Source organism: Oncorhynchus clarkii, chromosome 4 (genome assembly GCF_045791955.1).
Source record: "Oncorhynchus clarkii lewisi isolate Uvic-CL-2024 chromosome 4, UVic_Ocla_1.0, whole genome shotgun sequence".
NCBI lineage: Eukaryota > Metazoa > Chordata > Actinopteri > Salmoniformes > Salmonidae > Oncorhynchus > Oncorhynchus clarkii.
In genome coordinates this window covers 7837836-7853082 of record NC_092150.1, presented here as the reverse complement: position 1 = coordinate 7853082, position 15247 = coordinate 7837836, and the positions used below count along the sequence as shown (strand labels likewise).

Below are 15247 nucleotides of genomic sequence, written 5' to 3'. Positions count from 1 at the left end.
CAAGCCGCACTGCTTCTTGACACAATGCCCACTTAACCTGGAAGCCAGCCGTACCAATGTGTCGGAGAAAACACCGTACACCTGGCGACCGTGTCAGCATGCAATGCACCCGGCTCACCACAGGAGTCGCTAGTGCCCGATGGGACAAGGACATCCCTGCCGGCCAAACCCTCCCCTAACCCGGACGATGCTGGGCCAATTGTGCGCCGCCCCATGGGTCTCCCGGTCGCGACAGAGCCTGGACTCGAACCCAGAATCTCTGGTGGCACAGCTAGCACTGCCTTAGACCACTGCACCACTCGGGAGGCCTGTCGCACCATTCTCAGTAAACCCTAGACACTGTCGTGTCAGGAGGACATTTCTGAGATACTGGATCCGACACGCCTGGCACTGATGATCATACCACGCTCAGAGTTGCTTAGGTCACTAGCTTTGCGCATTCTAACGTTTAATCAAAAGTAACTGAATGCCTCGATGCCTGTCTGCCTGCTTTATATAGAGTAGCAAGCCACAGCCATGTGACTCACTGTTTGCAGAAGCAATAGATTTGTGTGAACGAGGTGTACCTAATACAATGTCTACCATTCAACACTCAATGGTGGTGTAGGCCAGACCTGGGGACAAATACATGTGTATTTGAGTATTTGTTATTTAAATATGTTTTTTTCTGTCTTATTTGAGTATTTTCAAATACACTGCACAAAACAAGTACTTTTGAGTATTTTAGTTAATACTTTTTTCAAATAATATTATCAAATACCTGGATTCAATGCATGGGAATGTGTGAGTCAGTGTATTTGAGTATTTTCAAACACCTTCCAAGTGTATTTTCAAATAAAGGTTCTCTGAATACTTGTTTTGGAAATATATTGAAAAGTAATTGAAATACCTGAAATAGTATTTGAACCCAGGTCTGATGTAGGCAGGGAGGCTCTATGAAAGGCGGTATTTCAGGGACTATATGACAGTGCTAAATTGGGCAACCTATTAGGTCATCATTGCGCCTTTGAATGATTCATGTCAATGATTCATGTGAATGACTTGTGAATGATTCATGTGAATGACTCATGTGAATTACTATTCAACACTGGTGGGTGGGAGTAGTACTGTACCTTTAATCTCGATGGTGTGGCTAACCTCATACAACACTATGTTATGTTAACGGAGGGTTAGGGATAGGTCGTACCTTTAATCTCGATGGTGTGGCTAACCTCATACAACACTATGTTATGTTAACGGAGGGTTAGGGATAGGTCGTACCTTTAATCTCGATGGTGTGGCTAACCTCATACAACACTATGTTATGTTAACGGAGGGTTAGGGATAGGTCGTACCTTTAATCTCGATGGTGTGGCTAACCTCATACAACACTATGTTATGTTAACGGAGGGTTAGGGATAGGTCGTACCTTTAATCTCGATGGTGTAGCTAACCTCATACAACACTATGTTATGTTAACGGAGGGTTAGGGATAGGTCGTACCTTTAATCTCGATGGTGTGGCTAACCTCATACAACACTATGTTATGTTAACGGAGGGTTAGGGATAGGTCGTACCTTTATGTTATGTTATCTCGATGGTGTGGCTAACCTCATACAACACTATGTTATGTTAACGGAGGGTTAGGGATAGGTCGTACCTTTAATCTCGATGGTGTGGCTAACCTCATACAACACTATGTTATGTTAACGGAGGATTAGGGATAGGTCGTACCTTTAATCTCGATGGTGGCGTTAGCAGACGGGGCCTGATCGAAGGTGTAGACACACATGTACTCCCCTGAATCCTCTCCTCGGGGCTTCTTCAGGCTGGATTTACACAAAACAAACACCACAAGTCAATCAATCCTCGTTTAGTTCTAACTCTGAAAGGCACTCTGATGTCAGAGGCATTGCCTGTGTTCCAATAATCTGTCGTTTCTTCAGAAATGTGCACTTAGGTTAGAGGACTGTTACCCATAAGGGGGCAAGCGGGGCAAATACTGTAGGACCTAGACCAACCCATCTTCAACATTTCTAATAATCAGGAACAATCAAGAAACCCCCAGAATTCTAACACGGCAGAGAGGATCTTTTCAAAGTTAATCAACACTTATATGTTTAAAGCTCCCCGTCGGGGGAAATGAACCCGGGTCTCCAGCGTGACAACCAGGGACCCTCAACACAACACTAAATAGGACTGAAGGGGAGAGTTCCAAGCCCCCAATCAATCATCAAAAATATACACTAGGATGTCAATTCAAAAAAAGAGTTGAGGAAGAGACAAGAGGGCCCAACCGATCTACTTTATTAACCAATAAGGGCTTTATTACATATAAGGAAAAAATAAGGAAATAGGAGGACAGACAATTATCTAAGATAATGATCTAAACTCTCCCTGCCATGACTGTTGTTAAACTCTTATAGATGGGGACGTACTAGTACTCAGTGTTGGCTCTCTCTCCGCGGGTCTCTTGGATCTCCTCCCCATTCTTCATCCAGAAGCTCTCCTTGTGGGCACTGTGGGCTGAAGTTAGGTTGCACTGCAAAGTGATGGGCAGGCTGTGGTGATCAGTGGGCAGCATGATGTGGTCCGACGAGTTGATGGAAGGCTCTGAAACACCAATAAAACACTTCCAATATTCAATTCCATTTCAATACATTCAACACATGAAGTTAAACTGACGGTTCCAAATAAACTGAAAAACAATGAGGAAAATGTACATTTCAGTTGATGAAAGGCTCTGAAACACCGATAAGACATCAGGGTTAAGGTCAATTCCATTTCAAATGGTATCTTATTCTTGTAATTTTCAATGTAGATAATTGAAATTAGTTGAAAAGCAATGAGGAAAATTGGATTGGAATTTCAGGCTACTCCCAGAATTGACTGAATTGAAATGGAATTGACCCCAGCCCTGATAGAGACATCACACAGGCTTGTGTTACTAAACAACCCTGTAGTTCACTTCAAACAAGCACAATGAGTGGTAGGCACATACATTATGAGTACTTTCCCATACCAGAGTTGTACACATAAAGTATGAGTACTTTCCCATACCAGAGTTGTACACATACAGTATGAGTACTTTCCCCTGCCAGAGCCGTACACATACTGTACAGTATGAGTACTTTCCCCTACCAGAGCCGTACACATACTGTACAGTATGAGTACTTTCCCATACCAGAGTTGTACACATACTGTATAAGTACTTTCCCATACCAGAGCCGTACACATACTGTACAGTATGAATACTTTCCCATACCAGAGCCGTACACATTCTGTATGAGTACTTTCCCATACCAGAGCCATACACATACTGTACAGTATGAGTACTTTCCCATACCAGAGCCGTACACATACAGTATGAGTACTTTCCCATACCAGAGCCGTACACATACTGTACAGTATGAGTACTTTCCCATACCAGAGCCGTACACATACAGTATGAGTACTTTCCCATACCAGAGCCGTACACATACTGTACAGTATGAGTACTTTCCCATACCAGAGCCGTACACATACAGTATGAGTACTTTCCCATACCAGAGTCGTACACATACTGTATAAGTACTTTCCCATACCAGAGCCGTACACATACTGTACAGTATGAGTACTTTCCCATACCAGAGCCGTACACATAAAGTATGAGTAATTTCCCATACCAGAGCTGTACACATACTGTATGAGTACTTTCCCCTACCAGAGCCGTACACATACAGTATGAGTTCTTTCCCATACCAGAGCCATACACATACAGTATGAGTACTTCCCCCTACCAGAGCCGTACACATACAGTATGAGTACTTTCCCATTGCAGAGCCGTACACATACTGTACAGTATGAGTACTTCCCCCTACCAGAGCCGTACACATACAGTATGAGTACTTTCCCATACCAGAGCCGTACACATCGAGTATGAGTACTTTCCCCTACCAGAGCTGGTATGTCTATACAGGATGTCTATAAATGGCTCTGGTCTCTACCTCCATTGATTTGCAGACAGAGCAGTCAGTGTTGATTTGAAATCTACTTGGCATCCAGCAATTCAGCACAGAAGGTTGTAGAGCTGACATAGGGGTTAAAGGTTAGAAGTCAGGGTTCTGGGACTGGGTAGTGATTTAGGGCTAGTGTTTTGATAGGTTGCCATGTCCTTCGTAACCCAGAACCATATATATTTATATATGCTAAACAAAAAATAATGTAAAGTGTTGGTCTTATGTTTCATGAGCGGAAATAAAAGATCCTAGAATTTTTCCACACACACAAAAAAAGCTTATTTCTCTCAAATGTTGTGCACCAATGTATTTACATTCCTGTTAGGGAGCAATTCTCCTTTGACAAGATGATCCCATCCACCTGACAGGTGTGGCATATCAAGAACAGGATTAAATAGCATGATCATTACACAAGTGCACCTTGTGCTGGGCACAATAAAAGGGCCACTCTAAAAATGTGCAGTTTTGTCACCCAACACAATGCCACAGATGACTCAAGTTTTGAGGGAGTGTGGAATTGGCATGCTGACTACAGGAATGTCCACCAGAGCTTTTGCCAGATAATTTAATGTTAATATCTCTACCATAAGCCGCCTCCAATGTCGTTTTAGAGAATTTGGCAGTACGTCCAACCGGCGTCACAACCACAGAACGCGTGTATTGACGTTGTGTGGGCGAGTGGTTTGCTGATGTCAACGCTGTGAACAGAGTGCCCCATGGTGGCAGTGGGGTTATGGTATGGGCAGGCATAAGCTACGGACAATTAACACAATTGCATTTTATCGATGGCAATTTGAAGGCACAGGGATAACGTGGCGAGATCCTGAGGCCCATTGACATGCCATTCATCCGCCGCCATGACCTCATGTTTCAGCGTGATAATGCATGGCAATTCCTGGAAGCTGAAAATGTCTCAGTTCTTCCATGGTCTGCATACTCACCAGACATGTCACCCACTGAGCATGTTTGGGATGCTCTGGATCAACGTGTATGACAGTGTGTTCCAGTTCTCGCCAATATCTAGCAACTTCGCACAGCCATTGAAGAGGAGTGGGGACAACATTCTACAGGCCACAATCAACAGCCTGATCAACTCTATGCGAAGGAGTTGTGTTGTGCTGCATGAAGCAAATGGTGGTCACACCAGATACTGACTGGTTTTCTGATCCACACCCCTACTTTTTTTTTTCAAGGTATCTGTGACCAAAATATGTATATCTGTATTCCCAGTCATGTGAAATCCATAGATTAAGGCCTAATTTATTTATTTCAAATGACCGATTTCCTTTATATAAACTGTAACTCTGTCAAATCTTTGAAATTGTTGCATGTTGCGTTTACATTTTTGTTCAGTATAGATACAGTACATATTCACTGGATAAGAGTGTCTGCAAAATGACTCAAATGTAAATTCATGAGCCTGTCCAAAGCCATGTTTAAAAATGTGGAGCTACCCTAACATACACAAACATTTCTAACAATGAAATATGAAAGAACACAAAAGGTGAGATGGGTAACATGAGTGAGATGGGTTAGTTAGGTTAGGATGGGTGAGATGGGTTAGATAGGTTAGGATGGGTGAGATGGGTTAGATAGGTTAGGATGGGTGAGATGGGTTAGATAGGTTAGGATGGGTGAGATGGGTTAGATAGGTTAGGGTGGGTGAGATGGGTAACATGGGTGAGATGGGTTAGATAGGTTAGGATGGGTGAGATGGGTTAGATAGGTTAGGGTGGGTGAGATGGGTAACATGGGTGAGATGGGTTAGTTAGGTTAGGATGGGTGAGATGGGTTAGATAGGTTAGGATGGGTGAGATGGGTTAGATAGGTTAGGGTGGGTGAGATGGGTTAGATAGGTTAGGGTGGGTGAGATGGGTAACATGGGTGAGATGGGTTAGTTAGGTTAGGATGGGTGAGATGGGTTAGATAGGTTAGGATGGGTGAGATGGGTTAGATAGGTTAGGGTGGGTGAGATGGGTAACATGGGTGAGATGGGTTAGATAGGTTAGGATGGGTGAGATGGGTTAGATAGGTTAGGGTGGGTGAGATGGGTTAGATAGGTTAGGGTGGGTGAGATGGGTTAGATAGGTTAGGATGGGTGAGATGGGTTAGATAGGTTAGGGTGGGTGAGATGGGTTAGTTCGGTTAGGGTGGGTGAGATGGGTTAGATAGGTTAGGATGGGTGAGATGGGTTAGTTAGGTTAGGGTGGGTGAGATGGGTTAGTTAGGTTAGGGTGGGTGAGATGGGTTAGTTAGGTTAGGGTGGGTGAGATGGGTTAGTTAGGTTAGGGTGGGTGAGATGGGTTAGATAGGTTAGGGTGGGTGAGATGGGTTAGTTAGGTTAGGGTGGGTGAGATGGGTTAGATAGGTTAGGGTGGGTGAGGTGGGTTAGTTAGGTTAGGGTGGGTGAGATGGGTTAGATAGGTTAGGATGGGTGAGATGGGTTAGATAGGTTAGGGTGGGTGAGATGGGTTAGTTAGGCTAGGGTGGGTGAGATGGGTTAGATAGGTTAGGATGGGTGAGATGGGTTAGATAGGTTAGGGTGGGTGAGATGGGTTAGTTAGGTTAGGGTGGGTGAGATGGGTTAGTTAGGTTAGGGTGGGTGAGATGGGTTAGTTAGGTTAGGGTGGGTGAGATGGGTTAGATAGGTTAGGATGGGTGAGATGGGTTAGATAGGTTAGGGTGGGTGAGATGGGTTAGTTAGGTTAGGGTGGGTGAGATGGGTTAGATATGTTTCTCCTAAGGTAGTAGGCCTACGAGAAGGAGAAAACAGAGGATGTTGAGTGAAGAGTGAACCTTACTAAACACTAAGGTCTCAGTGTAGACGGGAGGGACCTCTACTAAACACTAAGGTCTCAGTGTAGACGGGAGGGACCTCTACTAAACACTAAGGTCTCAGTGTAGACGGGAGGGACCTCTACTAAACACTAAGGTCTCAGTGTAGATGGGAGGGACCTCTACTTAACACTATGGTCTCAATGTAGACGGGAGGGAACCTTACTAAACACTATGGTCTCAGTGTAGACGGGAGAGAACCTTACTAAACACTATGGTCTCAGTGTAGACGGGAGGGAGGGAACCTTACTAAACACTATGGTCTCAGTGTAGACGGGAGGGAACCTTACTAAACACTATGGTCTCAGTGTAGATGGGAGGGAGGGAACCTTACTAAACACTATGGTCTCAGTGTAGACGGGAGGGAACCTTACTAAACACTATGGTCTCAGTGTAGACGGGAGGGAACCTTACTAAACACTATGGTCTCAGTGTAGACGGAGGGAGGGAACCTTACTAAACACTATGGTCTCAGTGTAGACGGGAGGGAACCTTACTAAACACTATGGTCTCAGTGTAGACGGGAGGGAGGGAACCTTACTAAACACTATGGTCTCAGTGTAGACGGGAGGGAACCTTACTAAACACTATGGTCTCAGTGTAGATGACGGGAGGGAACCTTACTAAACACTAAGGTCTCAGTGTAGATGGGAGGAAACCTTACTAAACACTAAGGTCTCAGTGTAGACGGGAGGGAACCTTACTAAACACTATGGTCTCAGTGTAGATGACGGGAGGGAACCTTACTAAACACTATGGTCTCAGTGTAGACGGGAGGGAACCTTACTAAACACTAAGGTCTCAGTGTAGACGGGAGGGAACCTTACTAAACACTATGGTCTCAGTGTAGATGACGGGAGGGAACCTTACTAAACACTAAGGTCTCAGTGTAGATGGGAGGGCACCTTACTAAACACTAAGGTCTCAGTGTAGACGGGAGGGAGGGAACCTTACTAAACACTATGGTCTCAGTGTAGACGGGAGGGACCTCTACTAAACACTAAGGTCTCAGTGTAGATGGGAGGGACCTCTACTTAACACTATGGTCTCAGTGTAGACGGGAGGGAACCTTACTAAACACTATGGTCTCAGTGTAGACGGGAAGGAACCTTACTAAACACTATGGTCTCAGTGTAGACGGGAGGGAGGGAACCTTACTAAACACTATGGTCTCAGTGTAGACGGGAGGGAACCTTACTAAACACTATGGTCTCAGTGTAGATGGGAGGGAGGGAACCTTACTAAACACTATGGTCTCAGTGTAGACGGGAGGGAACCTTACTAAACACTATGGTCTCAGTGTAGACGGAGGGAGGGAACCTTACTAAACACTATGGTCTCAGTGTAGACGGGAGGGAACCTTACTAAACACTATGGTCTCAGTGTAGACGGGAGGGAGGGAACCTTACTAAACACTATGGTCTCAGTGTAGACGGGAGGGAACCTTACTAAACACTATGGTCTCAGTGTAGATGACGGGAGGGAACCTTACTAAACACTAAGGTCTCAGTGTAGATGGGAGGGAACCTTACTAAACACTAAGGTCTCAGTGTAGACGGGAGGGAACCTTACTAAACACTATGGTCTCAGTGTAGATGACGGGAGGGAACCTTACTAAACACTATGGTCTCAGTGTAGACGGGAGGGAACCTTACTAAACACTAAGGTCTCAGTGTAGACGGGAGGGAACCTTACTAAACACTATGGTCTCAGTGTAGACGGGAGGGAGGGAACCTTCCTAACACTATGGTCTCAGTGTAGATGACGGGAGGGAACCTTACTAAACACTAAGGTCTCAGTGTAGATGGGAGGGCACCTTACTAAACACTAAGGTCTCAGTGTAGACGGGAGGGACCTCTACTTAACACTATGGTCTCAGTGTAGACGGGAGGGACCTCTACTTAACACTATGGTCTCAGTGTAGACAGGAGGGACCTCTACTTAACACTATGGTCTCAGTGTAGACGGGAGGGAACCTTACTAAACACTATGGTCTCAGTGTAGACGGGAGGGAGGGAATCTTACTAAACACTATGGTCTCAGTGTAGATGACGGGAGGGACCTCTACTTAACACTATGGTCTCAGTGTAGACGGGAGGGAACCTTACTAAACACTATGGTCTCAGTGTAGACGGGAGGGAACCTTACTAAACACTATGGTCTCAGTGTAGACGGGAGGGACCTCTACTTAACACTATGGTCTCAGTGTAGACGGGAGGGAACCTTACTAAACACTATGGTCTCAGTGTAGACGGGAGGGACCTCTACTTAACACTATGGTCTCAGTGTAGACGGGAGGGACCTCTACTTAACACTATGGTCTCAGTGTAGACGGGAGGGAACCTTCCTAAACACTATGGTCTCAGTGTAGACGGGAGGGAACCTTACTAAACACTATGGTCTCAGTGTAGACGGGAGGGAGGGAACCTTACTTAACACTATGGTCTCAGTGTAGACGGGGGGGAGGGAACCTTACTTAACACTATGGTCTCAGTGTAGACGGGAGGGAACCTTACTAAACACTATGGTCTCAGTGTAGACGGGAGGGAGGGAACCTTACTAAACACTATGGTCTCAGTGTAGACGGGAGGGACCTCTACTTAACACTATGGTCTCAGTGTAGACGGGAGGGAGGGAACCTTACTTAACACTATGGTCTCAGTGTAGACGGGAGGGACCTCTACTTAACACTATGGTCTCAGTGTAGACGGGAGGGACCTCTACTTAACACTATGGTCTCAGTGTAGACGGGAGGGAACCTTACTTAACACTATGGTCTCAGTGTAGACGGGAGGGAACCTTACTAAACACTATGGTCTCAGTGTAGACGGGAGGGAGTGAACCTTACTAAACACTATGGTCTCAGTGTAGATATGACGGGAGGGAGGGAACCTTACTTAACACTATGGTCTCAGTGTAGACGGGGGGGAGGGAACCTTACTTAAGACTATGGTCTCAGTGTAGACGGGAGGGAGGGAACCTTACTAAACACTATGGTCTCAGTGTAGACGGGAGGGACCTCTACTTAACACTATGGTCTCAGTGTAGACGGGAGGGAGGGAACCTTACTAAACACTATGGTCTCAGTGTAGACGGGAGGGAACCTTACTAAACACTATGGTCTCAGTGTAGATGACGGGAGGGAACCTTACTAAACACTAAGGTCTCAGTGTAGATGGGAGGGAACCTTACTAAACACTAAGGTCTCAGTGTAGACGGGAGGGAACCTTACTAAACACTATGGTCTCAGTGTAGATGACGGGAGGGAACCTTACTAAACACTATGGTCTCAGTGTAGACGGGAGGGAACCTTACTAAACACTAAGGTCTCAGTGTAGACGGGAGGGAACCTTACTAAACACTATGGTCTCAGTGTAGATGACGGGAGGGAACCTTACTAAACACTAAGGTCTCAGTGTAGATGGGAGGGCACCTTACTAAACACTAAGGTCTCAGTGTAGACGGGAGGGAGGGAACCTTACTAAACACTATGGTCTCAGTGTAGACGGGAGGGACCTCTACTAAACACTAAGGTCTCAGTGTAGATGGGAGGGACCTCTACTTAACACTATGGTCTCAGTGTAGACGGGAGGGAACCTTACTAAACACTATGGTCTCAGTGTAGACGGGAGGGAACCTTACTAAACACTATGGTCTCAGTGTAGACGGGAGGGACCTCTACTTAACACTATGGTCTCAGTGTAGACGGGAGGGACCTCTACTTAACACTATGGTCTCAGTGTAGACGGGAGGGAACCTTCCTAAACACTATGGTCTCAGTGTAGACGGGAGGGAACCTTACTAAACACTATGGTCTCAGTGTAGACGGGAGGGAGGGAACCTTACTTAACACTATGGTCTCAGTGTAGACGGGGGGGAGGGAACCTTACTTAACACTATGGTCTCAGTGTAGACGGGAGGGAACCTTACTAAACACTATGGTCTCAGTGTAGACGGGAGGGAGGGAACCTTACTAAACACTATGGTCTCAGTGTAGACGGGAGGGACCTCTACTTAACACTATGGTCTCAGTGTAGACGGGAGGGAGGGAACCTTACTTAACACTATGGTCTCAGTGTAGACGGGAGGGACCTCTACTTAACACTATGGTCTCAGTGTAGACGGGAGGGACCTCTACTTAACACTATGGTCTCAGTGTAGACGGGAGGGAACCTTACTTAACACTATGGTCTCAGTGTAGACGGGAGGGAACCTTACTAAACACTATGGTCTCAGTGTAGACGGGAGGGAGTGAACCTTACTAAACACTATGGTCTCAGTGTAGATATGACGGGAGGGAGGGAACCTTACTTAACACTATGGTCTCAGTGTAGACGGGGGGGAGGGAACCTTACTTAAGACTATGGTCTCAGTGTAGACGGGAGGGAGGGAACCTTACTAAACACTATGGTCTCAGTGTAGACGGGAGGGACCTCTACTTAACACTATGGTCTCAGTGTAGACGGGAGGGAGGGAACCTTACTAAACACTATGGTCTCAGTGTAGACGGGAGGGAACCTTACTAAACACTATGGTCTCAGTGTAGATGACGGGAGGGAACCTTACTAAACACTAAGGTCTCAGTGTAGATGGGAGGGAACCTTACTAAACACTAAGGTCTCAGTGTAGACGGGAGGGAACCTTACTAAACACTATGGTCTCAGTGTAGATGACGGGAGGGAACCTTACTAAACACTATGGTCTCAGTGTAGACGGGAGGGAACCTTACTAAACACTAAGGTCTCAGTGTAGACGGGAGGGAACCTTACTAAACACTATGGTCTCAGTGTAGATGACGGGAGGGAACCTTACTAAACACTAAGGTCTCAGTGTAGATGGGAGGGCACCTTACTAAACACTAAGGTCTCAGTGTAGACGGGAGGGAGGGAACCTTACTAAACACTATGGTCTCAGTGTAGACGGGAGGGACCTCTACTAAACACTAAGGTCTCAGTGTAGATGGGAGGGACCTCTACTTAACACTATGGTCTCAGTGTAGACGGGAGGGAACCTTACTAAACACTATGGTCTCAGTGTAGACGGGAGGGAACCTTACTAAACACTATGGTCTCAGTGTAGACGGGAGGGAGGGAACCTTACTAAACACTTTGGTCTCAGTGTAGACGGGAGGGAACCTTACTAAACACTATGGTCTCAGTGTAGATGGGAGGGAGGGAACCTTACTAAACACTATGGTCTCAGTGTAGACGGGAGGGAACCTTACTAAACACTATGGTCTCAGTGTAGACGGAGGGAGGGAACCTTACTAAACACTATGGTCTCAGTGTAGACGGGAGGGAACCTTACTAAACACTATGGTCTCAGTGTAGACGGGAGGGAGGGAACCTTACTAAACACTATGGTCTCAGTGTAGACGGGAGGGAACCTTACTAAACACTATGGTCTCAGTGTAGATGACGGGAGGGAACCTTACTAAACACTAAGGTCTCAGTGTAGATGGGAGGGAACCTTACTAAACACTAAGGTCTCAGTGTAGACGGGAGGGAACCTTACTAAACACTATGGTCTCAGTGTAGATGACGGGAGGGAACCTTACTAAACACTATGGTCTCAGTGTAGACGGGAGGGAACCTTACTAAACACTAAGGTCTCAGTGTAGACGGGAGGGAACCTTACTAAACACTATGGTCTCAGTGTAGACGGGAGGGAGGGAACCTTACTAAACACTATGGTCTCAGTGTAGATGACGGGAGGGAACCTTACTAAACACTAAGGTCTCAGTGTAGATGGGAGGGCACCTTACTAAACACTAAGGTCTCAGTGTAGACGGGAGGGACCTCTACTTAACACTATGGTCTCAGTGTAGACGGGAGGGACCTCTACTTAACACTATGGTCTCAGTGTAGACAGGAGGGACCTCTACTTAACACTATGGTCTCAGTGTAGACGGGAGGGAACCTTACTAAACACTATGGTCTCAGTGTAGACGGGAGGGAGGGAATCTTACTAAACACTATGGTCTCAGTGTAGATGACGGGAGGGACCTCTACTTAACACTATGGTCTCAGTGTAGACGGGAGGGAACCTTACTAAACACTATGGTCTCAGTGTAGACGGGAGGGAACCTTACTAAACACTATGGTCTCAGTGTAGACGGGAGGGACCTCTACTTAACACTATGGTCTCAGTGTAGACGGGAGGGAACCTTACTAAACACTATGGTCTCAGTGTAGACGGGAGGGACCTCTACTTAACACTATGGTCTCAGTGTAGACGGGAGGGACCTCTACTTAACACTATGGTCTCAGTGTAGACGGGAGGGAACCTTCCTAAACACTATGGTCTCAGTGTAGACGGGAGGGAACCTTACTAAACACTATGGTCTCAGTGTAGACGGGAGGGAGGGAACCTTACTTAACACTATGGTCTCAGTGTAGACGGGGGGGAGGGAACCTTACTTAACACTATGGTCTCAGTGTAGACGGGAGGGAACCTTACTAAACACTATGGTCTCAGTGTAGACGGGAGGGAGGGAACCTTACTAAACACTATGGTCTCAGTGTAGACGGGAGGGACCTCTACTTAACACTATGGTCTCAGTGTAGACGGGAGGGAGGGAACCTTACTTAACACTATGGTCTCAGTGTAGACGGGAGGGACCTCTACTTAACACTATGGTCTCAGTGTAGACGGGAGGGAACCTTACTAAACACTATGGTCTCAGTGTAGACGGGAGGGACCTCTACTTAACACTATGGTCTCAGTGTAGACGGGAGGGACCTCTACTTAACACTATGGTCTCAGTGTAGACGGGAGGGAACCTTACTTAACACTATGGTCTCAGTGTAGACGGGAGGGAACCTTACTAAACACTATGGTCTCAGTGTAGACGGGAGGGAACCTTACTAAACACTATGGTCTCAGTGTAGACGGGAGGGAGTGAACCTTACTAAACACTATGGTCTCAGTGTAGATATGACGGGAGGGAGGGAACCTTACTTAACACTATGGTCTCAGTGTAGACGGGGGGGAGGGAACCTTACTTAAGACTATGGTCTCAGTGTAGACGGGAGGGAGGGAACCTTACTAAACACTATGGTCTCAGTGTAGACGGGAGGGACCTCTACTTAACACTATGGTCTCAGTGTAGACGGGAGGGAGGGAACCTTACTTAACACTATGGTCTCAGTGTAGACGGGAGGGAGGGAACCTTACTAAACACTATAGTCTCAGTGTAGACGGGAGGGACCTCTACTTAACACTATGGTCTCAGTGTAAGCTGCAAGACCTATGAGGCTGCATGGGATACACTGGGAGATGCTGCAAGACCTAGGAGGTTGTATGGGATACACTGTGAGAAGCTGAAAGACCTAGGAGGCTGCATGTGATACACTGGGAGAAGCTGCAATACCTAGGAGGCGGCATGGGATACACTGGGAGAATCTGCAAGACCTAGGAGGCTGTATGGGGTACACTGTGAGATGCTGCAAGACCTAGGAGGCTGTATGGGGTACACTGGGAGAAGCTGCAAGACCTAGGAGGCTGCATGGGGTACACTGGGAGGTCTAGTGAAGCTGCTAACTAAGGAGCTGAGACACAGAGGGAGATCGTTCTTGATTTTCAGGATGTATGGGGGAGGCACAGAGGGAGAGCTCTGCTGTTTATTCATTTTCAGGGTGTATGGTTGGTGATTTGGTATTTGATATTCATTAGGAACCCTATTAGCTGTTGAAAAGGCATCAGCTACTCTTCCTGGGGTCCACATGAAACATGACATAATAGATAACACAGAATATTATTAGTCAGGACTGAAATACATAAATTTAAAATGTCACACATAGCCTACATATCAGCACATACACACGATATCTAGGTCTAATACATAATACAGTGCACATTACAATACAAGGCATATCAAATGGCTCTTCACAGTCCCCTTTGTGAGGTAAAGTGTTCTTTTAATCTGGTATTATTGCTTGTTTGAGTTACCTGGGTTACCAGAGAGTTCCATGTAGTCGTGGCTCTATTTAACACTGTGCGTTTCCCAGCCTCTGTTCTGGACCTGGGGACTGTGAAGAGACGGCTGGTTGCATGTCTTGTGTTGTACCGATGAGCGTGTGAACTGTGTGCCAACTGCTTGAACAGACAGTTCGGTACTTTCAACACATAAATACCTCGCACAAAGACCAATAGAGATGCAGTCAATCACTCAACTTTGAGCCAGGAGAGACTGACATGCATTTTTACGGACACTTTCCCCCCATGTACAGTACATCTAAGTGTGATACGTTCTGCTTTGTTACTGGACTGATTGCAATTCACCTATGTCCTTCTTTGCCGCACATGACCACACAGCTGTACAGTAGTCCAGGTGCAACAAAACTACGGCCTGAAGGACCTGTCTGGTCAACTGAGACGTCAAGAAGGCAGAGCAACGCCCCATTACGGACAGACCTCATCCCATTTTAGAAACC

At 46.3% G+C, this 15247-nt stretch overlaps 1 protein-coding gene across 2 annotated transcripts in view; it reads right to left on the bottom strand.

Annotated features, from left to right (window-relative positions):
* Positions 1 to 15247, bottom strand: part of LOC139406365 (neuroplastin-like) — a 56177-nt gene that overhangs the window by 12713 nt on the left and 28217 nt on the right. For both annotated transcript variants that reach the window (XR_011633982.1, XM_071148890.1), the window contains 2 exons: positions 2418 to 2592; positions 1714 to 1808 (listed from right to left, as the gene is read on the bottom strand). Coding sequence is in view for 1 of the 2 variants with exons in the window: in XM_071148890.1 (XP_071004991.1) it covers positions 1714 to 1808; positions 2418 to 2592 (270 nt within the window). In the remaining variant the exon portion in view is untranslated. The remainder of the gene's footprint in view (positions 1 to 1713; positions 1809 to 2417; positions 2593 to 15247) is intronic.